The sequence below is a fragment of the Morchella importuna genome (assembly GCF_003444635.1).
Source record: "Morchella importuna strain M04M26 chromosome Unknown Morimp01GS006, whole genome shotgun sequence".
Taxonomy (NCBI): domain Eukaryota; kingdom Fungi; phylum Ascomycota; class Pezizomycetes; order Pezizales; family Morchellaceae; genus Morchella; species Morchella importuna.
The window spans coordinates 760,023-787,073 of NW_025763403.1; the positions used below are offsets into that span (position 1 = coordinate 760,023).

Below are 27,051 nucleotides of genomic sequence, written 5' to 3' on the forward strand. Positions count from 1 at the left end.
GTATGGAAATGGGGCAGGGAACAGCAAGATGCGTTCGACGAGCTCAAGAGGAGATTTACGTCTGCTCCAATACTCCGACACTATGACGAGCACCGCGAAGCAATCGTGGAAACTGATGCGAGTGACTGGGCTGAGGCCGCAGTACTCTCTCAGATGTTCGAGGACGGTATCCTACATCCGGTAGCTTACCACTCTCGCAAGTTCAACGAGGCAGAGGTTAACTATGAGATCTACGACAAGGAGATGCTCGCAATAGTTTCTGCTCTCTTGACTTGGAGACATTGGCTGGAAGGGACGGACATCCCTATCCAGATACATTCGGATCACCAAAACCTGCAGTATTTCACAACGACCAAGAAGTTGTCGAGAAGACAAGCCAGATGGGCCGAGAAGATAGCACCTTTTCGCTTCAAGATCCATTACCGACCAGGCGAAAAGAACGGCAAGCCAGATGCACTTACAAGGCGTCCGGAGTTCGCAATGGAAGGGGGAGTAATGCGTGAGCAACCCGTAAAACAGCTACTCAGCGCAGAACAGTTTGTCAGAAAATCACGGACCAGCGTAGAAACTGGGTCCGAAGTGATTGGCAACCCCGAGGAAGAATGGAATCAGTTGGATCAGTGGTACAACATACCGAGCGTAGAGCTGCCTCAGCCACTACAGGGTTGGTATGAACAGGAAAGACGATGGGTTCGGAGGATGGTTCCGGATGAACACCTCCCTGACTCAAACCTTGAGATCTTCGGACCACCGGAGGCCGCTATCGTAAAGGTAGAGCCTGCCGCTGAATGGAGTCCCGATTCGAATGACCCCACCCACGATGGTCGATGGGTAGTACCGGGCTATGCAGTCAAGCAGGTCATTGAGGAACATCATGATCGACCCGTAGCGGGGCATCTAGGAAGGGATAAAACCCTCGAGTTGATTGATAGGAACTACTGGTGGCCAGGAATGTCCACGGATGTAGCCAACTTCGTCAAGACTTGCGATGTATGCCAGAGAGCCAAGCAACGTCAGAGACACTTGTCACTCCCTCAACCCCTAGAGTTAGCCACCACACCTTGGACTGATATCTCGATGGATTTCGTAGTAGAAATGCCTAAGGAGAAATCAGGATTCCGCAACGTATTGGTAGTCGTGGACCGTTTTACGAAGATGGCTCACTTCATTCCAATGACGGGAATCAACGCGGAACAAACCGCCAACGCATTCGTCAAAGACATCTGGCGTTTCCACGGACTTCCTAGGAGCATCGTCTCAGACAGAGGAACGCAGTTCGTGTCAGCATTTTGGGCGGCAATTACGGACAGACTGGGGATTCGTAGAAGACTCTCCACCTCCTTCCACCCCCAAACCGACGGCCAAACAGAGCGGACCAACCAACACATGGAAGGTTATATTCGGGCATATACGGCAGGAACAGGCAAGAAATGGAAGGACCTGTTACCTATCTGTGAATACGCCTACAACAATTCGAAGCATACGTCGACGGGACAATCGCCGTTCTACTGCAATTATGGCTTCCACCCTCGAACGGATTGGCCTACGGATGCAGAGATCGAACGATTAGACGCCAACGGGAACAACTACTTGGATGAGATCATCACGGCTCATGAGTTAGCGAGAGATACGCTACAGAAGACCTTCGACAGGATGGCGTCAAAGCCGGGACCGGCAGTACAGCGGTTCACTATCAATCAGAAAGTCTTGCTGGACACTCGGAACCTAGGAGGATACTCCAAGTGGTCGGAGAAGTTCACAGGGCCATTTACAGTTTCAGCAGTGGTGGGCAATCGGGCTTACCGTCTCGAACTTCCGGTAGAATGGAAGGTTCACGACGTCTTTCACGAGATGCTGCTGCGACCCTATCGTGAGGACCCGGATCCCACCAGAAAACAAAATACACGAAAGCGACTGGTAACACCCGAGCCACAGGAGGCATTGGCAGACGAGAATTTCCAGCCAACCTCGAACATACGACCCCATACGCGAAGTCGAGGTCCAGCGATCGATCATGACCGGGCTCATAAACGACAACGGAACAGGCGAGACTAAGCTCGATACCTTTCCCTACTCTATGACTTTTTACCATAGGGTTTTTATCATAGAAGGGTTTTAACGGTCGAGGGCGACGTCTAGGAAGGGGGAGTAGTGTTACGGGAACTACGGAGCACTGTTCTAAGAGGCTTAGGACAATGAGGAATACGAGTGACGGGTTGTGATGCAAGGACGGTCGGGTAACGAAAGGACAAGCATAGAAAGGTATCGGGTAGTGTGGGAGCACGCGGTGTTACCACACTAGTGTTATACTATTATGACGGCACGCTTACTATTGGGTGCCTCACCCGGAATAGAATAGGAAGCGGGGCTTACGGCTGTAGGCTGTTCTACTTAGGGAAGTAGGTCTAGGATAATAGTATGGTACAGCCCGATGACTGGCAATTGCAAGGTTCATGGTTACGTGTCGGAATTAGAATGGAGGACGGAACTATGCGGGGGCGCTTTTCTATCTGGGTTATCTTCGGGAGCATTATCTTATTCTATTATCGTTGTGTCAGTTAGTATTAGAAAGCGGGCCTTGGTATAGGTTCCAACATGTATAAATAGGGCTTGATTCTCCGAAGACTTGAGGGTATCATCAACCATCAAGTCAAGGGAATCCGGTTTACAATATCATCAGTTTAAACGCTACAGAATTATCGCTTAGCACTAGCCACTTCCCTAAACATACTCATACACCAGACAGTTGAAATGGCTCCGTTACAGAGATAACCATTTTGCGAAAGATTGCGTGGCGACGAGTAAGGTCAGGTTAACCGACTTAAAGAGGAAACGAAATCCTTCCGGAGGAAAGGACCACGGAAGGGAGGGTGAAAAGAAGCGGAAATTGGGCCCCCAGAATGAGGCATTTAGGGCACGTATTACAACTTTGGAGGATCAAAATTGATTGGGTATTTCTATTTTTCGGTATCTCATGTTGCGATTTTTCTTTCTATGTTGGGTCACAAAGAAAAAAAAACAAAAAAAAACAAGGATTTATGTATTACGGTTATTTTTTATCGGTTGGTTATGGGCTTCTCTATATTTGTTTCGTTACACGCGCGGAATTCAATTCTCTTTACACACACTCTGAGGATGGGGTTACACCCCGAAACGCCTGGTGCGTAAGTGTTGTACCATGATCTTCATCAAACACTCGAACTCTCTATATAAACCCCCTCACCCCGCGCTCAACAAAGAAATCATCGAACCAACCCACATCCAAAACCAATACAAAAACCAACACACCCACATGTCTCCCAACACACAAGAAACTCGCCTTGAGATCGAAATCTCTTGGGACCACCCCGCAACTAGTACCAAACATGTCGCAACAGTCAATGCACTCCTAGACAGTGGCACTGAGGACTGGATCATGTCCTGGGACTGTATCCACCGTGCGAAAATACCCACCCAACCTCGACCAAAACCTCTTATCATCAGACAGGCCGATGGTACCCCTATGCCCAATTCCGGCACTCACCTCACCCAACCTCTCACCCTCCGCATCGGCAACCATCTAGACAGGGCTATCACCTGTGAGGTTGGCTCGTTTGCAGGAGAAGACCTCGTTATACCACATCGATGGCTCAAGGAGCATCAACCAACCATCCAGTGGGGACGCAACAGTGTTAGCTTCCATAGCAACAACTGTATAGTCAATGGATGCTTCGTAGCAGTCGAGGACATATACGATCAAGACCCAGAAGAGCTGGTCATCAGGCTGTTGAGGGCGTCACCCAAGAAGCAGATGACGATCGAGCAACACCCCTTTTGGGCAAGAGAATCGGTAAACGAGGCTCTCGTTAGTGCTATACCGATGGAGTTTCAGGAATATGCCAACGTGTTCTCCAAGGAAGGAGCCGCTCGACTACCTGACCACTCTGAATGGGATCATACCATTCCTCTTATGGAAGGAAAGCAGCCTCCGTGGGGACCGATCTATTCGCTCTCCCCACCCGAAGATAAGTCACTCCGGGAGTATTTGGACGAAAATCTGCCCTCTGGCAAAGTAGTCCCCTCCACTAGCCCAGCAGCGGCACCCGTCCTGTTCGTTCCGAAAGCTAATGGTAAGCTTCGGTTATGTGTCGACTTTCGCGGCTTGAATGGAATCACGATCAAGAACCGCTATCCACTACCACTCATGAATGAGCTGGCCGACGCAACGAAAGGAGCACTCTACTTCACGAAGATAGACCTGAAAAATGGCTATAACCTGATTAGGATTGCTAAGGGCGAGGAATGGAAAACCGCTTTCCGAACAAAATACGGCCTCTTCGAATATAGGGTAATGTCTTTCGGCTTGACCAATGCCCCTGCGTCGTTTCAGGTTATGGTCAATACCATATTCAAGGATCTTCTAGATCAAGGGGTAGTAGTCTACCTGGATGACATCTTAATGTATTCAACGAGTAGAGAAGAGCATACGACGCTGGTACGAGAAGTTTTGGAGCGACTGCGACGACACCATCTATACGGAAACCTCGAGAAAACGGAATGGTATCAACAGGAAGTAGAATTCCTGGGATTCATACTATCAGGAAAAGGGAATCGTGTATCACCAAAGAAAGTCCAAGCGATCGAGGGATGGTTAGCTCCAACCAAGGTCAAGGAACTTCAGTGCTTCCTCGGTTTCGCTAATTTCCTAAGACGGTTTATCCACAGATACTCTGAGGTCTGCAGACCTATGACCGATCTCCTGAAGAAAGGTGCCGTATGGAAATGGGGCAGGGAACAGCACGGCGCGTTCGACGAGCTCAAAAGGAGATTTACGTCCGCTCCAATACTCCGACACTATGACGAACACCGCGAAGCAATCGTGGAGACTGATGCGAGTGACTGGGCCGAGGCCGCAGTACTCTCTCAGGTGTTCGAGGACGGTATTCTACATCCGATAGCTTACCACTCTCGCAAGTTCAACGAGGCAGAGGTCAACTATGAGATCTATGACAAGGAGATGCTCGCAATAGTTTCTGCTCTCTTGACTTGGAGACATTGGCTGGAAGGGACGGACATCCCTATCCAGATACATTCGGATCACCAAAACCTGCAGTATTTCACAACGACCAAGAAGTTGTCGAGAAGACAAGCCAGATGGGCCGAGAAGATAGCACCTTTTCGCTTCAAGATCCATTACCGACCAGGCGAAAAGAACGGCAAGCCAGATGCACTCACAAGGCGTCCGGAGTTCGCGATGGAAGGGGGAGTAATGCCTGAGCAGCCCGTAAAACAGCTACTCAACGCAGAACAGTTCGTCAGAAAATCACGGACCAGCGTAGAAACTGGGTCTGAGGTGATTGGCAATCCCGAAGAGGAATGGAATCAGTTGGATCAGTGGTACGACATACCAAGCGTAGAGCTGCCTCAGTTACTACAGGGTTGGTATGAACAGGAAAGACGATGGGTTCGGAGGATGGTTCCGGATGAACACCTCCCTGACTCAAACCTTGAGATCTTCGGACCACCGGAGGCTGCTATCGGAAAGGTAGAGCCTGCCGCTGAATGGAGTCCAGATTCGAATGACCCCACCCACGATGGTCGATGGGTAGTACCGGGCTACGCGGTCAAGCAGGTCATTGAGGAACATCATGATCGACCCGTAGCGGGGCATCTAGGAAGGGATAAAACCCTTGAGTTGATCGATAGGAACTACTGGTGGCCAGGAATGTCCACGGATGTAGCCAACTTCGTCAAGACTTGCGATGTATGCCAGAGAGCCAAGCAACGTCGGAGACACTTGTCACTCCCTCAACCCCTAGAGTTAGCCACCACACCTTGGACTGATATCTCAATGGATTTCGTAGTAGAAATGCGAAAGGAGAAGTCAGGATTCCGTAACGTATTGGTAGTTGTGGACCGTTTTACGAAAATGGCTCACTTCATTCCAATGACGGGAATCAACGCGGCGCAGACCGCTAACGCATTTGTCAAAAACATCTGGCGTTTCCACGGACTTCCTAGGAGCATCGTCTCTGATAGAGAAACACAGTTCGTATCAGCATTCTGGACGGCCATCACGGAAAGCTTGGGAATTCGTAGAAGGCTCTCAACATCATTCCACCCGCAGACCGATGGCCAGACAGAACGGACCAAACAGCACATGGAAGGTTATATCCGGGCATATACAGCAGGAACAGGCAAGAAATGGAAGGACCTGTTACCTATCTGCGAATACGCATACAACAATGCGAAGCATACGTCGACGGGACAATCACCGTTCTATTGCAATTATGGCTTCCACCCTCGAACGGACTGGCCTACGGATGCAGAGATCGAACGACTAGATGCTACGGGGAACAACTACTTGTATGAGATCATCACGGCTCACGAGTTAGCGAGAGATACGCTACAGAAGACTTCCGACAGGATGGCGTCAAAGCCAGGACCAGCAGTACAGCGGTTCACCATCGGTCAGAAGGTATTACTGGATACTCGGAACCTAGGAGGATACTCCAAGTGGTCAGATAAATTTACAGGACCCTTCACGATCTCAGCGGTGATAGGCAATCGGGCTTACCGCCTCGAACTTCCGGTAGAATGGAAGATTCACGACGTCTTTCACGAGATTCTGCTGCGACCCTATCGCGAGGACCCAGATCCCACCAGACAACAGAATACACGAAAGCGACTGGCAACACCCGAGCCACAGGAGGCATTGGCAGATGAGAATTTCCAGCCAACCTCGAACATACGACCCCATACGCGAAGTCGAGGCCCAGCGATTGATAATGACCGGGCTCACAAACGACAACGGAATAGGCGGGACTAAGCTCGATACCTTTCCCTACTCTATGACTTTTCCCACAGGGTTTTTATCATAGAAGGGTTTTAACGGTCGAGGGCGACGTCTAGGAAGGGGGAGTAGTGTTACAGGAATTACGGAACACTGTTCTAAAGGCTTAGGACAGTGAGGAATACGAGTGACGGGTTGTGATGCGAGGACGGTCGGGTAACGGAAGGACAAGCATAGAAAGGTATCGGGTAGTGTGGGGGCACGCGGTGTTACCACACTAGCATTATACTATTGTGACGGCACGCTTACTATTGGGTGTCTCACCCGAAATAGAATAGGAGGCGGGGCTTACGGCTGCAGGCTGTTCTACTTAGGGAAGTAGGTCTAGGACAATAGTACGATACAACCCGATGACTGGCAATTGCAAGGTTCATGGTTACGTGTCAGATTTAGAATGGAGGACGGAACTATGCGGGGGCGCTTTTCTATCTGGGTTATCTTCGGAGGCGTTATCATATTCTATTATCGTTGTATCAGTTAGTATTAGAAAGCGGGCCTTGGCATAGGTTCCAACATGTATAAATAGGGCAGGATTTTCCGAAGACTTGAGGGTATCAACCATCAAGTTAAGGGAATCCGGTTTACAATATCATCAGTTTAAACGCTACAGAATTATCGCTTAGGACTGGCCATTTCCCCAAACACTTGATCCTCATCTGTTGCTTGAATAGGTGTAGTCTTTCTCGATCGCGATCTCCCCTAAACACTTCAGGGTCTGGGAGTTTTTCCGACCGTTGGGTAACTACTGGAACAGGTGGAACTGGAGGTACCGGTGGGGCATTATCTTCTCCGATTGGTTCTTCATCAGGGGCAACCACTTCAACAGCAACTCGGTGGGCCCTGGCAGCGGCTAGATCTCGTTCAAACATTTCCCTTGCATTTCCAGCCTCCCTCTCCACCTCCTGTAAGTCCGTTGCATACTGAGCAAGGCCATGTTGTGTCCGTTGAAGAAGTGCATAGGCTTCTATTCCAACACTGCCATCCACCTCTGGATGTTCTTGAAAAAAGGTCTGAAGGTCATTGCTTAGCTGCTGATAATCAATAGGGAGATGTGCCGCCATGGTAGACTATGGTGTTGTATTGGTTGACAATAGAAGACGGAACCTAGTGTAACGGGTGTCTATGGACGTAGGGACTAGGGTGCCAAGGAATACAACCGAGGCGAGAACGTGGCAATAGGTATTCAAGGCTATGGGCTATGGAGCGGCTCTACCTAGTATGACAACTAGTTGAACCCTATGATGAGACGTAGAACAAAAGTAATATTCGTGGAGTAGACACAAGAGGTTCCGTGAGAAGAAGAGGAAAGGAAGGAAAACATCAAAAGGCACGAGACAACGCCCCCTTATATATCCAACTCCTAGTCCATTAATGACTAATGCCCCGCATAATGGAAACCGAAAGAACATAACAGAAACCCCATTACAAATCATAGTTCAACCGCGCAATACCTCCTCTTCCCAATCCAATCTATCACCTTAGCCGAAATGCAATATTGCCGTTACAATAAATAAAAATAATTTGAGATTTAATATTTTGTGTACGAACCCCTTGCCTTTATAACAGCCTCAATTCTCCTATGCATACTTTCAACCAACATACCAAATAACTCATCAGGTAACAGTTCCCAACAATGAATAAAAACTTCCTCCATGAGGGGCTTAATTACTTGAGGTGATCTAGTATCATATACTAAATGGGGCTAGTACTGATGGTAGAGTCTCTTGAAGTGTACCCAAACATGGTCAATGGGGTTTAAATCAGGTGAATAGGCAGGCCAGTCCTCAAGAACTTCAACCCCATGCTGCTCCAACCATTGAGTTGTAAGGCTGGCGGTATGTACGCTAGCATTATCATGTATGAAGATTGGTCTGATACCCTTCTCCTGTAGCTCTGCCAAAAAATCCAGGAGACAGAACTCAAGAGTACTGACATATGCCTCTGCATCTGTCCTCTCCCCTTCTCCCACCATAACTCCATTACAGGTCCCCTTCAATTCCCCGGCATATCATGCACACATCATTTTAGATACCCTTCCTGACTTTCTAGCACCATTAATACACTCAGGAAGCCATTTTTCCTTTGCAGTTCTGAATGCCCAAGAGATATATGGATTTGCATATTTCTCAACACTGCACTCATCACTCCACACCACTCTCCTGCATCTTCTTATATCCCAATTCCTGTGTCTAATACACCACCGCAGTATCCTTTTTGCATCATATGGGGTCAATTTGGGTCTCTCAGCCATAATGTGCTTGTGGACCCCAAATGTATCTAGCCTCCTCCTGATTGTTCTGGCCGAGAGTTTGACTGCGAATTCCTGTCGGAGTTGTTGATATGAGATTTCTCTCTCATGTTTACTGGAGATGAGAAGCTGTCTATCATCTCTAACAGTAGTTATTTTGTGTCCCTCATGCCTGGTTGTGGATTTAACCTGACCAGTCTTCTTATACCTTGCCATTGCATTGGCAAGGGTTGACTTGCGCAGTTTGAGGATTTTGGCAATTGTGGAATAGGGAGCCCCAATACGCTTCATTCCAATTCCCTGCTATAGTGCCCCCTCTGGCCACTCCCCTCTAGCTGATTTGCGAGGTTTGCTCAGCACTGGCTGTTGCGCAATATCGTCGTCATGATGGAATTTGGTTGCGCGCACGCGTTGCATTGCAAACCTGACGATCACGACTGACGACACGCTGTATATATATAGTACTCGGACAAAAGTTTTGGTAAGTGGTGAAGATTTGGGGATGGCAACCAACATCGACACCTCAACTCACCTATATGATCCCAACCAAAAGTGATAACAAAGACTTCAAATATGAGTTGGAGGTACTTTAGATAGAAAATATAAATTATGTTGAATTACATCTTCGTTCATATGCATGATTGCCATCTAATATTTGGTATACCACTCTTCTACCTCAATTACAGCCTGTACTCTATCTACCATTGAGTATGAAAGCCGTTGAAGGAAATCAAGCTCTATTTCCTCCCAAACTAAAGGAAGGACTTCTGATAGTCTCACCCTCACTGCCTCAGGCCTGCATATTGTATTTGGAATATCTGGGTATAGGGAATGCAGTTTACTCGTATTTTTCAGCCTTTTCCATAAATGTTCGATAGGATTCATGTCAGGTGAATATAATGGCCATTCCTCATATTCAATGTTCTTGACCTCCAACCAAATCATACATCAGCAAGCTCAACAAACTCTGTAAAGTGTCTCTTGTGTCTCCAGAGAATTAAAATCCGTTTTGAGGTCTTAGGGGAACCCCAGAAGACCCAAGAGACTGTTGGGAGACATATGAAAATGTACAATCTTGCTGATGTAGGGGTGTATGCTTTATGTACTGGGGAATTATTTTGGACAAAAACTGTGTCTCCAATGATTTGCTGTACCCGTCTATACTAGACAGGTCCAAAGAATGTCTCCAACAGGTGAGTGTACACAAATTGATTGCTAATTTTGATGCCGATAGGAACAAATGTGCCACGGTTTCTCCCCCAAAAACAACCCCACACCATCAATTTCACCTCACTACTTTTCGAGTCGGGGCTAATACAATCTTTTGTCCATCTTTACCATCAAGAACGAAACATCCATATAACCCTAGGATCTTTGCTCTTTTCTACTGAACATTCATCACTCCCTACTATGATGGCACTCCAGTCTTCAGCAGTCCAATATCTGTACTCGATAGCCCAGGCCAGTCATCTGGCTGCTCTCCACTTCCTAACTCCTCGGGAGTGTAGATGACGCTTTACCATACGAATTGACACCTCAGGTGCCAGATCATCCATTAACTCTCGAAAAGACTTGGATCTATTTTCTGTTGCAGTGGTAAAAAGTCTGTTGCAGTTCCGGCCATTCATTTTCTTAGGTCTGCCGGTAACTGGAGCATTTTTGGTTGAATTACGAAGGAAATATCGATGGATGAAATTATGGACAGTTGTGTATGTGTGGGGGTGTCTGAGGCGAGGAAGAATTTTTCCGACACTTTTGAACTCATCCCAAAGGGCAGTTATCTGACCCTTTTCAAAATCAGATAACCTACCCTCTCCGTCAACCTTTTCTGTTCTGGCCCTGGCATCGTTGAGTGGTAACATGTTGGAGCGGGGTAGAGAATCCTCAAAATCATGAGGCGATGCCGTTGCCGAGTGATATTACCAAAACTTCTGTACCCCGACTGTACATATATCTCGAGAACTCAATTATATTATACATATGGGTTCGAACACTATGATTCCAGTAGGGACCCAATGTCTTCGCGAGCTAGGCATCTGCAGGATGATTATCGGCGTAGGCACATCTAATAAGCCTCCCTTGGAGCAGACCGACCCCTATCCCTTGGGCGGTCAGCCCCAATCGAAATAGTGACCGAACCAGATATAGTAGCCATTCTCTGCCTAACGCAGTTCTCGTTTGTTCTATACTCGAGGTTAATTTCTTATAAAACGCTAGAGAGCTCCGCCCTCCCAGGGAGAGAATGGACAGTAACTGCTTTCAGCTGAGCATACATAACCATATCTAGTTCTGTCACTATTTCTATTGGGACTGACCACTTAGGGATAAGCTAATTAACTGCTATCGTTCACTATCCAGGACCGGCTCACCCTATTGCGAGTTGCCAAAATTAACCGGACGCTCTGCGCAGCTGTTACAACCACCCAATCGAATAGGCCACAATGACTAAGCGCTCAAATACCTGCGATTGAGTCCATATTAAAACCTGAGATAGTACAAGCATAGAGAATCATAGATATAACACCTCTTGACTTTTTCATCTGTGGTTGTGTTGCAAGGCGATTAACCCGCGGTGTAGGCGACATTGGTCGTTGAAGGAAGGGGACTTTTGGCCAATGATAGAAGACAAACTAGGCTTAGATATCATCCGGTGAATTACAGTACATTTTTTTCGCATTTGGAATCACCCATTTATGATCTGTGATTCTCCGCGTTTTATAGGTTCCAAGGCTTGCTCAAGGTAGTTTTCTCTGAAACTGGCCTTACTAACAATAGATATTAATTTGTAACTAGGCTTCGCTGCGGGGTAAAACCTAGTCATAGACGACGAAATCAGTAGGCTGTAATCGTAGACAGGAGTGCAGAATACATGCACGCAACTTCCCCGCCTTTCCCGACATGTTCATCAAGCGATATATAAGTGATCGATCGCAAATCAGTGAGTGTCCGCTTGGGAAGAGTCCCCTGTTATAAATCTATCTCATGGGAGCCGCTTTTACCTATTTTAGTCTCTTAAGTAGATAGGGCCAGGCACAAGTTGAGATGGTCGAGTAATCTTATAGGTAAAATAATTGGTATATCATAAAGTAGACTTTTTTGCTAAGTTGGAAGCGTTATTATTAACTGAGTCATCAGTTATAAATAGAATAACTAGTAGGTTGGTAGAGATTGAAAGCCTAGGGCACAAACGGGAAGCAAGGTAATTTTTAAGTTGATACAGGTATTATACGTCTATGCCTATATGTTTGCATTCGCTCAGCGCGCAGTTGATAATTCCGATGATGAAAGAGATGCCGGTTTAGGTGCCGAATTACTTCGAGTGGCTCGATAGATGAGGGGAAAGCTTTCAATTGAGTCCATCGTGAGTTTTCGATCCATTCGAAAGAGATCGATCCATCTCATGAAGTGGGTGTGAGGGAGAAGGATCTCAAGGTGTCACTCAGCCTAAGTTCTATATATATATGCGCATGTGGCTATGTGTTAATATCCTTTTGGTTGTATCTTACAGTACAAACGCACCCAGGGCGGCGCCTTCCTGCTAAAAATCTAAACTTGACAACTGCAGTTGAAATTGACGGTTGGGAAATACTCTCTAATACATACATGTACTTGTAATCTGAGCCCAATATTCTACTTGGCGCCATGGCGCTAGTGTCTTCGGAACTACATACACATATGTCCGTGTATTTATCACATCCTGCTTGTCTCAAGGTGCTAGCTGGCTCGTTATATACCAATATATACAGTGATTATTATTGTTATACTATAGGTATTGCATATCATTAATTCTAATTTACAATGACTGGTAACCATTTTAAAAAGACTCACCCACAGAAATATATAAGTCATGTATGCCGGCTGCTTGATACTTGTAACCTTATAACCGTAGGCTATGATGAGAGGATTTAAGAAGCTATATTTCATTTGTGCAGTACAGATACTCTCTGAATACTAAAAAATTATTCTTGAGATCAAACCATTCAACTATCACCTCCACTACATGCAGCAAAGCACTACAAAACTCCAAAATACAAACCACTCACTAGCTGTCTAGGCCAAGCTAGTAGTAGCCCCGCCTCAAATGGAAGCCGTATGCCCCGTTTTGTTCAGTCTGGCGGTATTTAAGAAACCCTTCGTTGAAGAAACGTTAGCCTTCCACACATATATGCATGAAGCAGCGAAGAACTTACCCGTTATAGCCAAGTTCTAGTAACAAGTCTCCATTGTTGTTAAATATGGCATTCTTGAAAAGGAAATTATCTGCGCCCAGCAAGATGAATTTGGCGGTTCCCCCAAGTGCGCTCTGTAGTTGTTTCTTCATATCCTCCAAGTCCATCTTCCAAACATGCGCTTTCAGCGATTCACATAATTACTTGCCTCATTCTTATGACCACTCCAAGGCATACTAGCCTGATATTCATTGAAGGTAAACATTTCGCTCTTGCCAGGCGGTAGTCTGAGATCTATCTCCAAGCCACCCTTATTGACGGAGACAAGGATCATATGTATTTCCCATGATACAGTGGCGACCGCTCTGTTACAGAATTCATAAGAAGGTGCCCATATCTTATTATGTAAAAATAAAAGGGGGGTGGGGCGAGCGGGGTGGAGTGATAAAATACGTACTCATAACCCTGGCCCGCACCAATGACATGGGTGTTTACCTTCTCCTTAACACTGGTATAACCAGATATTTTCACCACCTCGGTGCCTGGAGTGACACTTATCGTATTGTTTGTATCACCTAATAAATAATTGTAGGTATAGTTACCTTTCGTCAGATTATCCATTGCTCCCAATTATTCAGCATTGGAAACATCAGATAATATATGCACTTACACCACACCTCATGGGTAACGTCAGAGAAAAATTTCACGCCGGTTACCTCACTCTTATTGTTTTTCTTCGACCAAGTCCACCGCAACGTCCCATCATTGGAATCCTGTTTGACCCAGGCGATCTCAAACTTGATCAAGGCTACAAAGCGTTTGCTTTCGACGTTGCACAGGATGTTGATTCCACACTCTACATCATCTTAGCTACACAAACTCCAGGGTCTGGATCCGATCTACTTGTTCTTAAACCCTTTAAGCCGGTGGAGTACGATATGGCGAAGAATACAACAGATATGAGCCATCTCAAGATGAAGAAGAACGGGAAACCGACAATGCCAATTGTCAAGTCCATACACATGGTATGTGTTACAAGAACTTCGGAACACTGTTCTAGAGAGTTTAGGATAGTGAGGAATAAGAGTGACGGGTTGTGATGCGAGGATTGTCGGGTAACGGAAGGACAAGCATAGAAAGGTATCGGGTAGTGTGGGGCCAGCGTGTTACCATACCAGTATTATACTATTGTGCCGGCACGCTTACTATTGGGTGTCTCATCCGAAATAGAATTGGAAGCGGGGCTTACGGCTGCAGGCGGTTCTTGTAACGGCAGCTATGTAGTTCGGTTAGGTAATATATTGGAATAGGAACAGGAGGTATTGCGTAGCGGGATTAGGATTTGTAATGGGGATTTCTATTATGTTCTTTTAGTTTCTATTACGCGAAAGTATGAGTCATCATCAAACAGGGGTATTGGATATATAAAGAGGTTTTGTCTCGTGCCATTTCTTGTTTCCTTTCCGTTCTTCTTCTTCTCACGCAACCTCTTGTATTTTACCCTCGCAACACCAAAACTTTCGATCAAACAATACTTTTGGCCTGCACTCTCGTTAAAACTTTTACTCGAACACGATCCTGTATGTCAATAGACCGCGTAATCTATTGGTATCTTATCGCATATCTGTTCGTACGCGAAGTTATTCACGCTCTAGTTCCTAAGTTGTGAACTCCTCACCCCTCACCAAAAATACCTGCTACGCGAGAACAAACAAACTTGCGACAACAACAACAAACTGGCATCGCCAACAAACTCTCAACCAACTACCCCCCCAAACCTTGCCGGCAGAAAGAGAATCCTCTCAGAGGTCTCCCCCGTCCCAAACCGCTCCGGGACATCAGTAATGTCCCAACAAGCTTCACTCAGCTCATGGTTCGTGGGGGCACCCCCCCTGGGCACCCCAGCACCTCCCCACTTCGCTGACACCCAGACCCAACCCACCCAACACCCGCAACAAACCCAATCCACCACCATTGAACAAACCCAGATCATGAACAATGAGCCCTTCTCTATTTTTGCAGAACACGCGCAATATACGGAACCGTACGCCCCCAGATTTGACTACATCCACCCAATCATTGTCCCAGAAGAAACCCACGCCAGAATGGACCTGAAATATATCCTTTGGGTTGTCAGAAATGCACTAACCGTCGCAATCGAACCACTCAAACACTCAATCGACCAAACCAATAACAAAATCAACAGCAGCCACGAACTCTTAATCCAACAAAACGAGGCTCTGAAACATACTGTCGATATCTTGGGAAAACAGCTATTCAAAATGACAAAGAACTAAGACAAACAATCCGAAAAGCTACACAGGATGCAACACCAAACCTCCCTCCTCCTCAAACGCCCCGGCCCCGCACAAGTAACCATACGCGTTCCGCCACCCGCTCTCCCCCAAACCCGCCAAGTTCCCCCCCCAGAGAATAGGACACCAGCCAGAGCCAACCCGGTCAACCCGCCCAACCTACCCAACCCAGTCAACCTATCAGCACAGAAATCCTACGCTGCTGCCGCTACAAATTCCTCGAACTCGGAATTCACTATGGTCACCAAGAAAAGGAACACCAAACCCAAAGCAGACCTCCTGTTCAAACCTGAAATCACTAAACTCAACTGGGAGATCGTAGTTGAGACAAACAAGGAACTGACAGTCACCCCATCGGATATTAGAGCCAAGATTAATGCAAAAATCTAGGACCCTGACTGCCAACTAATTGCCGCCCAGAAAACAACCAAAAACAACATCATACTGGAAACAAAATTTGCAACCCCAGCCACGAAGGTTCTGGAATACAAAAAAGAAATTGAAACCACACTCAACGAACTGAAAATACCCTTCGTCGACATCCGGATAAACTCTAGGTGGTCAAAGTTCATCCTCCATGTCATCCCCACCTCCATAGGTGAAGCCTTCGACGCAGGACAACTACTAGCCTCGGAAATCAGAAATAACTACGGAAACACCGTCGAATTGGCAGATATCCCTAGATGGCTATCCAAACCAGAAGCCAGGATCGGAGAGTCCCACTCCTCAATGATCATTGCCCTCCCCGGACAATTCACCAAAGATAACCTCGGACTCCGATACCTCACCCTCTTTGATAGGAACTGCAAAATCGACAACTATCTCCCAGCAAACTCAGAAACCCAATGCTCCAAGTGCCTCGAGTATGGCCACAGACAAGAACGATGCTCCCACCCCAACGGAAGATGCGGACACTGTGCCGAAGAACACCAAACCAAAGACCACCCATGCACAGAATACACCGGAGGCCTCAGATGCTAACACACACCCATTTGATGTTATCACTGCAAGGCCCCCCACAAAGCAACAGATAACAACTGCCCAGAACGAACCAAAGTCCGAATCACAAACAAACTTGCACCAAACACAAACCCGAACCCACTACCAGTACCAATAGTAATCTCAGGAGAAGCCCACCCACATAAAGATGCAGCCATGGATAACTCCCAATGAGTTACAACAAAAGAACCACGGCTATCGCACAGCAACTGAACTGCGCGAAAAATGAGCTAACAACAAAGTCAGTAGTGGAGGAAGCAGAACAGGACCACAATATACTCTTTCTTTTGTTACAAGAACCATGGAACAACAAAGACGGCCACCCACCGGAATCCCCCCTTTTCTACCTATTCACAGCCAGCAACAAAGGCACCAAAGCCGCTACATACATCAGGAAACAAGCCAACCTGAAACCAAAACATCACTACACCCACAACAACTTCATCATCTCCGTCACGGTGGAAATCCAAAGCCAAAAAACACAAATCCTCAACATATACTCAACAGGGCGAAGCGAACCCTTCGCAGAAATCTCCCGACAAATAACTACCATCCAAAATTGCCTTGACATGGGAGACTTCAACTGCCACCACCAACTCTGGTACGGACACAGATCCTACGACTACACCAACACGATTAGAGCAGATTAATCTGGATCCAAAAAGCTGACAAGATGGATCGACCGACAAAGGTTATCCATACTCAACCAAGCAGGCGAATTCACACACTTCACCAGGAACAACAACAGACCGACCATTATTGACCTCCCAGAACGAACTAAGGTGCGCATCACAAACAAACTTGGACCAGACACAAATCCGAACCCACTACCAGTACCCATAGTCATCTCAGCAGAAAACCCCCCACAAGAAGATACAGCCATGGATAACTCCCAATGAGTTACAACAAAAGAACCACAGCTATCGCACAGCAACTAAACTGCGCGAAAAATGAGCTCACAACAAAGTCAGTAGTGGAGGAAGCAGAACAGGACCATAACATACTCTTTCTTTTGTTACAAGAACCATGGACAACAAAGACGGCCAACCACCGGAATCCCCCATCTTCTACCTATTCACAGCCAGGAACAAGGGCACCAAAGCTGCCACATACATCAGGAAACATGCCAACCTAAAACATAAACACCATTACACCCACATCAATTTCATCCTCTCCGTCACGGTGGAAATCCAGAGCCAAAAAACACAAATGCTCAACATATATTCACCGGGATGAAGCGGACCCTTCACGGAAATCTCCCGACAAATAACTACCATCCAAAACTGCCTCGTCATGGGAGACTTCAACAGCCACCACCAACTCTGGTATGGACACAGATCCCACGATTACACCAGTACGATCAGAGCTGACAAATCTGTTTCCAAGAAATTAAACGGATGGATCGACCGACAGAAGCTATCCCTACTCAACGAACCAGGCGAATTCACCCCCTTTCCCAGAAACAACAGACGGACCATCATCGACCTGACAATAGTCAAAGGACCAATCCTTGACTACGACGTCTGCTGGAACATCGACCGCCATGTGGCAGGCTCCGACCACAGAAAAACCATAATACAACTACGAATAAAAAATCCCCCCATACCCGCAGAAGGCTATGGCACCGAACAAACTGAGAGAAACTGGAAGAAAACATCTCAGGCCTCCACCTCCACGCCGAAGCATGGGAATCCCAAAACCATACAAAGCAATCAGTCGACTTTATATTTGAACATATAGACAAGTTAATAGATCAAGTCACTCCATGGAGCCAAGGACATATCAAATCGAAGAAATGGTGGACCCCGGAGCTAAAAAGGCTCAAAACAATCCTCAATATAATGAAAAGGAAAGCCAGAAACACCTAAAAAAACGAGGACAGAGAAGCCTTCAGGAAAACAAGCAGGAAATGGACCTCGACGATCCGCAAAGACAAAGCAGAACAGAGGGAGAAAGAACTCATGGAGGCCAAAGGAAGTGCCATCTGGAAACTAGTCAATGCAGGAAGGAGAAGGGACATGTAACGGGGGTCTATGGGCGTAGGGACTATAGTGCCAAGGAATACAACCGAGGCGAAGAAGTAGCAATAGGTATTCTTGACTATGGACTATGGGGTGGTTCTACCTGGTATGACAAACCAGTTGAACCCTATGATGAGACGTAGGACAAACGTAGTATTCGTGGAGTAAATACAAAGGTTCCGTGAAGAGAAAAGGAAAGGAAAGGAAACATGAAAAGGCACGAGGCAACGCCCTCTTATATACCCAACTCCTAGTCCGTTGATGACTAATACCCCGTGTAACGGAAACCGAAAGAACATAACAGAACCCTCATTACAAATCCTACTTCAACTACGCAATACCTTCTCTTCACGATCCAATCTATCGCCTTAGCCGGAATATGGTATTGCCATTACAGGACATCACGATCCCAACCATACAAGGTGAAGAAACGTTTGCGGGGAAGTACCAAGCTCTAAAAGCCCAACTCTTCCCCACAAATTGGACGTCCCCAACAACCCCCCGCTCCAAATCAGGCTCCCCTCCTTTGACCTTAGTGACACCTTTCAGGAAGTAACACCAGAAGTAATCACGTCCGCAATCAAATCATTCCCGATACACTCACCCACTAGCCCCGAAAGCATCCCATAGCCATTCATACAAGCGACAATAAAAGCAAACACCCAACTCTTCCAAGACATGTTTTCAGCCATGCTCCGCTATAGAGTCCAACCAGACCGATGGAAAGTGGCAAAATGTGTCCCAATCCCAAAACCAGGAAAACCCGACTACTCATCGGCGAAAGCCTACCGACCAATCTCCCTACTGCAATACTTCAGCAAAGTATTGGAAAAAATAGTGGCAACAAGACTATGTACGGCCGGATCCATCTTGGAGACACTCACCAAAGACCAATTCGGAGGAAGACCAACTATCTCAGTGATCGATGCCCTACTACGTACCCTAACACCTATACAACAAAACCTCCTACTCAAACGAATCACAGGAACCACCCCAGACAGATCAGCCCTCCTCACAAACGACATACAAGGAGCCTTCAACTACGTCGACCACCTCCTACTCGTGGAAATCATGACCCAACAAAAATTCCCGACTTACCTAACCAATTGGTGGAAAGAAATCAACTCCAACCAAACACTCCAATTCCAGTTCAATCACGGACTAGAAACCCCACAACCATACAACTCAGGACTGCCCCAAGGATCTCCCCTATCCCCAGTCCTATTTATGATATATGCAGGAGTCATAACAGACCCCAGCAACCCCAGCAAAGAACTCAACACCACTTACATAGACGATGACGCACTCGTCCAAATTGTGAAAACACCCCTCTTCGCTACTAAAAGACTCAACGAAAGGATGGCCGAAAGAGTCAAAAAGGCAACACCCCTCAACATCAAATACGAACCACAGAAGTCCGAACTTATCTCCTTCAAACCCACAACATCAAAAATCCACACACCAAGACACCCAGTCACAATCGCAAACGAGGAAATCTACCCCAAAGATAGACTCAAATACGTTGGAGTCTGGCTGGACTCAAACCTCTCCTTCCGACCACACATCGAAGAAACCATCGCCAAAGGCCTCCGTGTACTAGGGCAAATTAGAAACATAGCATACCTCCCTGGAGCAACAGTAAAATCCACACACCATTTTGTTGTATAAGGTCTTCTCCCCAGAATCCTATGGGGATCGGAAGCATGGTGGACAGGAGCAAACCACACTCTCAGATCACTTTCCCCACTCTATAACGAAGCAGCCAGGGTTATAACTGGGCTGCCCCGTTGGACAAAAACCGAGAAGCTACTAAAAGAGGCAGCACTCCCCCCACTAGAACACCTCCTCACCCATAAAATACAAAAATATGGTACACGGATCCTTTGCTATCTGGCCGACCACCCCCTCAACGAAGAACTCATCCAACTCCTTCCCACCAAAACAAAGAACACCAAAGGCACGGGACTGCACCGAGTCGCAACACTCATGCTTCCCTTCCAGGAACCAGGGAACCGTAGAGAACGGTGGATACAAAACGATCTCATCACCAAACGCATGCTGGAAGAATGGAACTCCACCCCGATCATCAACTACCATGAACCCGGAACCCTCAAAATTAACCCCAAACGAGCAAAACTCCCAATCTCGAAGGCAAAACTGATACACCGCTTACGATGTCAGGTCACCAGACTAGACAGACACGCAGTATATACGCACCTGATCCCTGTCAATGCGGCTCTGCACAATCCTCCAAACACACCATGATCGAATGCCCCCGATGGACACAAATCCGAAGGCCAGTGATGGATAACATCACAGGACCACCCACCTGGGAAGATTGGCTCTTCACGAACCTCAACGTAAATCTTATATTACAATTTGCTGCCAAAACAAATCTACTTGACTGGTATGAGATGGACGAGGAGGACCCGGAGGACTAAAAGCTTTTCCTACCTTCTTCTGTACTCGTTTTTTCGTATCTCCTTGCTCGATTCTTCTTTCCTTCGTCTTTTTCTCTTTCTTTCCTTTCCTTTGTTTACTGACGGAGTGTGATGGCGTACGATAAGTCTTGTACTTCAAAGCAATATAAATTATCTATCTATCTGTACCTTATACTACGAATATAACTTTGTCCTATGCTACCTCATAGGGTTTACCTTGATCCTCGATCAGGTCAAACCATTCCATAGTCCACAGCTCTGAATACTTATACACCTCGTCCTTGTCTTGGTTGTATTCCTTGGCACCATAGTCCATCTTCCCATAGCCCCGTGATAGTTCTACTCAGGGAAGAAGGTCTAGGACAATAGTATGACACAACCCGATGACTGGCAATTACAAGGTTCATAGTTACGTATCGGAATTAGAATGAAGGGTGGGAACTATGCCGGGGCACTTTTCTATCTGGGTTACCTTCGGGAGTATTATCTTATTCTATTATCGTGTATCAGTTAGTATTAGGAAGTGGGCCTTGGCATAGGTTCCAACATGTATAAATAGGGCTGGATTCTGCGACGATTTGAGGGAATCATCAACCATCAAGTCAAGGGAATCCGGTTTACAATATCATCAGTTTAAACGCTACAGAATTATCGCTTAGCACTGGCCATTTCCCCAAACAGTATGTCTTCAGTAATTAGTTTTCCATCTCTGTTTTCTTAAGTCTACTCGGTTTAAAGTCTATTTATAATTTATAAAATACGCCGCATATTTTCTTAATATTGGCGTTACACTGCTAACATAATTTATTGCAAATTAAAAGACAAATTGCACCAGAGATCCTGGGCAGCTGTATCCGCCAGTCATAGTTTCATTCCAGCCGCTTGACCGTGTCTCTAAAGCCGAGGACGTAGCCCGACTTGTTACTCATGAGTCGACCAATACTTGGGATATCGAACACGATCTTAGTCTACCGGAGAATGCCTTCGAGATGCTTGCGCTCCAGCCCGTCAATTTACGTCTGAAATTCGAGGGCTCTTTACCAGGATTCGTAGCAATTTACAAAATTCAAGGTCAGTGATAGCGATAAAAAGTGCTGGTATTTCACGGAATTTAACTTTGCTTTCATGTTCATCTCAGGTGACCTGCAGTTGGTCTTTGTAGCAACAAGAAAGATGAACGGTGTTTATACTAAAGCTGCTCTGAAATGTCCTCCTGGTATGTATGGGTCTTGGGAATCTCCTATCCGCTTATATTCCGAGGAGATTCATCTGCTAATCCTCGAACAGAAGCGAAAACATTGTCTTCATTCGTGAACCACGATGGGTACACTGATCTTCTTGTTGGAGGGAAAGGGCTTTACCACTTCACATCTACGGAGATCAAGAAAAAGGATGCCGGTGGGCGCTTGGTCAGCAGCAGCGGAGTGTTCTCATCAGTCCAACAACTCCATATCACTCAAACCACTAATGGTGTCTCGGTATGGGCCGCTAACTCAGAGAACGGCATCGGCTATCTCACCGCTCAATCCACGATGGACGCTCCATCAACACCTATTCAGGTCATTCCTGACACACAGGGTGGTAGATTCTCGCCATTCCGCTCAAGCAACAACCACCCGGAACAGTTCATCGTCTCAGACAAGGATGGAACGCTCACTCTACTCCAGTACGGCAGTGTCCAGCACCTCTGGGATAATACCCCTTTCTTTACCCCCGCGCTCTCCACTACTATCGAGTTCCAATCATATACCACACTCATCACTCTGACGGGTGTCGACAAACGCCCATTAAGAAACACTGTGGTTCTCCTAAAGAGCTCCGGTTTGACAAGGATTATTGCTAATGGTTCTTCGGTCATCACCGGACCTGATCATACTGTACCAGTCTCCACAGATATGTCAGGACATATCACCCTCATTAGCCCGGCTAATGGAGTATCCTCATATATATACAATATTATTGGGGTGACCAAGGGACCTTTGGAGGGAAAGTCTTGGGTAGTCGATCCGACAGAGAAAGCCAATAAGATTCTGGATGGCATTCATAGTGGCAGTGACCTAATGAATGCCACCTTAAATTCTGGGGAAAAATTGATGGATGGTACAAAGCTTACCCAGGACCAGATTTGCCAGGCTGCCAAAGCCATCGAGGCCATAAAAACCTCCCGAAAGGATATTTTAAACAAGAGTCGGTCTAACGGATCCTTACACTTTGAGAGTTTGGTGCAATACTCCGCCTGTGATCTATCTTCCAGATCTCTAGACCCAGTTGCAGATCCTATCTCCAGTTCGGACAACAAGGAGAATGCTGTTGAGCAACCACAATTTTCCGGTAAAGGCGGCTTCGTGGACATGCTTTGGGTACGTAGATTGATAAGTCACACCCTATATTCTTTTAAGACACATACACATTTTCCCGCGCTGACACTCTCAGGACGGCTGGTACTGGTTCCAAAGCATGGCATCAAAAGTAGTATTCTAGACAATCCACAAGTTGGAGGAAGGTGCTGCATTTATCGTAGAGATCGGCAATAAATTCTACCGATGGGTACTAGACGGCGTGACTCAAGTCGGTAAGGTCTTATCCTGGGTATTGGAGAAGGTTCTAGGACTCGCCGAGAAATTGAGGGAATGGCTTGGCTTCCTATTCGACTGGGAATCTATTAAGACCACCAAGAACTCCATCGTTCATCTCACAAACAGTGCAATCGACTGCGGAGTCGGTTATATAGGCACACTTCAAGACAAGGTGGACAACTTCTTCACTGAAATCGTAGCCAACTTGAAAGATATTTCTGGAAAAGAACATCCGGAGGGAATCACAAATATCACCACAAAGGATGGCCCAGAAACCGAGAAGTCAGATGAGATTACTGCCAGTGCAAAAGCCAATTGGTCGCAGTATCAGGTAAGCTTCATCTATCGTCGGGGATTTTCTGAGAAACATATGATCTGACTTGAAACCTCGCGTGAATGGCCAGTTGGTGCATGGGGGCGGTCTAACCGCATCTGTTATTCATGACGAAAAACCTAGAGAGAAGGCTACATCCCTCGAAATACTATGGTCAGACGTTATTATTCCTGCCGGAGAAACCCTTCAAAGCCTGGTCTTAGATCTTGCGTCTCTTATCTGCCAGATATTTTCGGAGAATAGCGAGTCGATATCAGTCGAGCAGATCCTGAAGCAGTTAACAGGCGATGTCCTTGCGAATTTTGTTGAAGGGATCCGCAAAGTAGTCGTCGGGATTGTGGGGGTTATAAAGACCCTTGTCGAGGAATTTAAAGATCTTATCAATGCTAAGATCACGATCCCAGTCTTTTCTGGCATTTATAAGACATTCCTCAGCGGAAAGGATCTCTCAGTACTTGACGCTATCGCGTTGATTCTCGCTATTCCCATCACAGTATTACACAAACTCATAACCGGACAAGCGCCTCCGGATATGAAAGATTTACAATACGCTAAGATTGTCGACTCCTCTCTCAAGGATGAACAACAACTTCTTAACTTCAATCACTTCTGTAATACTTCTGGCCTTGTGAGCGGGGGGATCATCGCCCTTCTGAACAGATCTTCAATATTTGTTGACTCCGACGCTATCGATGCAGTAAATATTCCTTCAGCTGCTGGCCCCGGAGGTCTCGATGCACTATCCGTCTCTAGTATTAGTGCAGTAGATGCCTCCTTGAGCAGTTCAGTTTCAGGCCTTAGTGGATTGGGCGACCCCTTCAATAGTTCAATGTCAGCCTCGGGTGTTGCAAGCACGGGTAGCTCTAGTAAGTCAGGTGGGGGCGAATTTGGGGGAAGGTTTATGGAAATTGCGGGGCTCCTCTATGGCGTTTTGAGCATTCCCGATTCTAGACTCCCGGCTTACACGCTCCGCTGGATATCCTGGGCGCTATCTATCGTGAACACGCTCATAAAGATGGTGGTTAAGCGTATTACATCAGCAGCCAAGTTCTTTTTAAAGAAGGTTCTGGCAGTTATTGAAGCTGTTCTATCCAGCATCAACTTTGGTCTTCTTCTCGCTATCAAGATAATAGAGTTTAATACTGATAGCTTCCCCGGAAAAAACAACGTACACCAAGGTTTCAAGCTCCTTAGTAGTGCATGCGATCTAGGGGCCACCCTGGGTAATAATTTTGGTATTTTGGCAGTAGGCATGTTCTCCCTCCTATCACACTTTAAAAATTATCGATATTAACTCTCGCGCAGATCCCGCACTAAAGACCAAAGCCCTAGCCGCATCCACATTCGCAACGGCGCTGTGGTATAGTATTGAGGGTGGTTTGGTGGTCAGTAAACTGGCTCACGGGGAGTATAACGAGATAATTGCGAAAATCCAATGAAAATGGACCTAAAGGTTGTTGCAAGTAGATGGATGGTTATTTGGTTTGAGGCACACGGTATTGCTTGGGAAGGACAACTAAGCACTTTTCATATTATTTCACTAGGGATGGAAGACAACTGGTAGAATGAATTGAAATGATAAACGAATTTATTACGATATTGAATATTATGTATCTCCTTTCAAATCATTCAAATCTTAGAATACAGCTTATGCTCAACGACATGTTCAAGGTACTGGCCAACCGGGAAGGGTGTTTTTCGGGGTTTACGCCATCCGTATGACTAGCAAAAAAAGACAACTGACTATATGGAGCGTGAGTTGAGTTATAAAACACATGTTGGTGCGCCCACTCTTAAAGATAACCCAAAGTGACGGAAAGTCAATCGCTTATAACTTCACCACCAAAAATGATATCAAAAAAGTGGAAAAATAGAAGTATAGTAATAGTAATGAATTTTCGTTCTATTTTTCCAGAATTTTAATATATGTCTGGGTTGTAAAGCCTTAAGAAGTTGAAATTGCGTATTTTTGTATGTAAAATACGCCAAGACTAAACAAAGTGGAACAGTATTATACCCATTTATACCCCCAGAAAAGCAAACCTGACTGATCCGTGGCAGTAATGCAGCAGAATGGCTAGAAATGGGCCCTCTTATTGGCCTATGAGGCCCTATTGTAGCCACAATTGTTCCACTTCCGTATGCCGCTATATCACCTTTAAGAGTGTGCGCACCATAGCTATCAAATAACTCCTGCCCACAATTGCCATAGCTTTAAGGCCGCATGAAACTAATGAATTAAAGCAGGGGGAAGGGGAAAAAAAAAAAAAACCTGCCCACAAGCTGCTGGCGTGGATCACTGAATTAAACAAAAAAAAAAAAAGCTGCTTGGCGTTTCTTAACATCGAGTGATCAATCATGAACGAGTCATCTCATGTGATCGAGTGGTAGATGTTCGAGTGATCGTCTATGATTGGCGGCTCATTTATTGATGGAATGATTGATTAATTCATTCGTATATGCGACCCGGAGGTTACGACCCTTACTAGTCTCCGCCTCCAGCCTAAACCAATACAAAAAAAATTTCTCCCCATATTAACGCCCCTCCATCCACCGGCATCTCAACAGTAGGAAAATTATTTGTAACATGCAAACTTAGCTCTTTCCCTTGTCCCGTTCTCCTTCCTCCCTTCATAAATGAACCCTTTGTAACGATAGATTCGTCTAGATCCTCAAATACGTCCTTTGGGATCTCAATGGCGCCTGTCCTATCTCTGATTGTTATTCCTGTACGTCCGGCCTCACTCGTACCGGGCCTATCGAGGAATACAATCACAAATGCCATATTTTCACTATACTTGAGCCAAGCCTACCTCGTCATCGTGTACTGTTCCCTGTATGATTAGCGGCGCACGCCAGAGAGTATGGGGCGGTAAATGTCTCAAAAGTAATTTTAGCAACGGTAGTAAATTGTTTACCACTGGTGGTATAATTACTTTTGACACATTTAATTACCGCCCCATATTAAGAGAGACAAATGCAAAATAGCATCAGTTTTGGAATTTAGGACCATGCATCGATGACCTGCGGGTTGGTGGTCCGAGACCGCGTAGGGGAGTGTATGAAAATCTGGTCTCTTGGGGAGCTTGACTTATGATATTATAGGGTATTATTTG

At 46.2% G+C, this 27,051-nt stretch overlaps 3 protein-coding genes across 3 annotated transcripts; 2 read left to right on the forward strand and 1 right to left on the reverse strand.

Annotated features, from left to right (window-relative positions):
• Positions 1–7,484: 7,484 nt before the first annotated feature.
• Positions 7,485–7,893, reverse strand: LAJ45_03026 (uncharacterized protein; the record flags this gene model as incomplete). Its single annotated transcript, XM_046112616.1, has 2 exons — positions 7,485–7,547; positions 7,603–7,893. The coding sequence occupies 2 exons, from the start codon at positions 7,891–7,893 to the stop codon at positions 7,485–7,487; spliced, it is 354 nt and encodes a 117-aa protein (XP_045974105.1).
• Positions 7,894–13,929: 6,036 nt separating this feature from the next.
• On the forward strand, positions 13,930–14,349 carry LAJ45_03027 (uncharacterized protein; the record flags this gene model as incomplete). The annotated part of the gene is made up of 1 exon (XM_046112617.1): positions 13,930–14,349. One exon carries the CDS (start codon positions 13,930–13,932, stop codon positions 14,347–14,349), a length of 420 nt encoding a protein of 139 aa, XP_045974106.1.
• A 7,665-nt stretch (positions 14,350–22,014) lies between these two features.
• On the forward strand, positions 22,015–25,374 carry LAJ45_03028 (uncharacterized protein; the record flags this gene model as incomplete). The annotated part of the gene is made up of 6 exons (XM_046112618.1): positions 22,015–22,096; positions 22,164–22,241; positions 22,313–23,385; positions 23,507–23,932; positions 24,006–25,158; positions 25,241–25,374. The coding sequence occupies 6 exons, from the start codon at positions 22,015–22,017 to the stop codon at positions 25,372–25,374; spliced, it is 2,946 nt and encodes a 981-aa protein (XP_045974107.1).
• Positions 25,375–27,051: the final 1,677 nt, after the last annotated feature.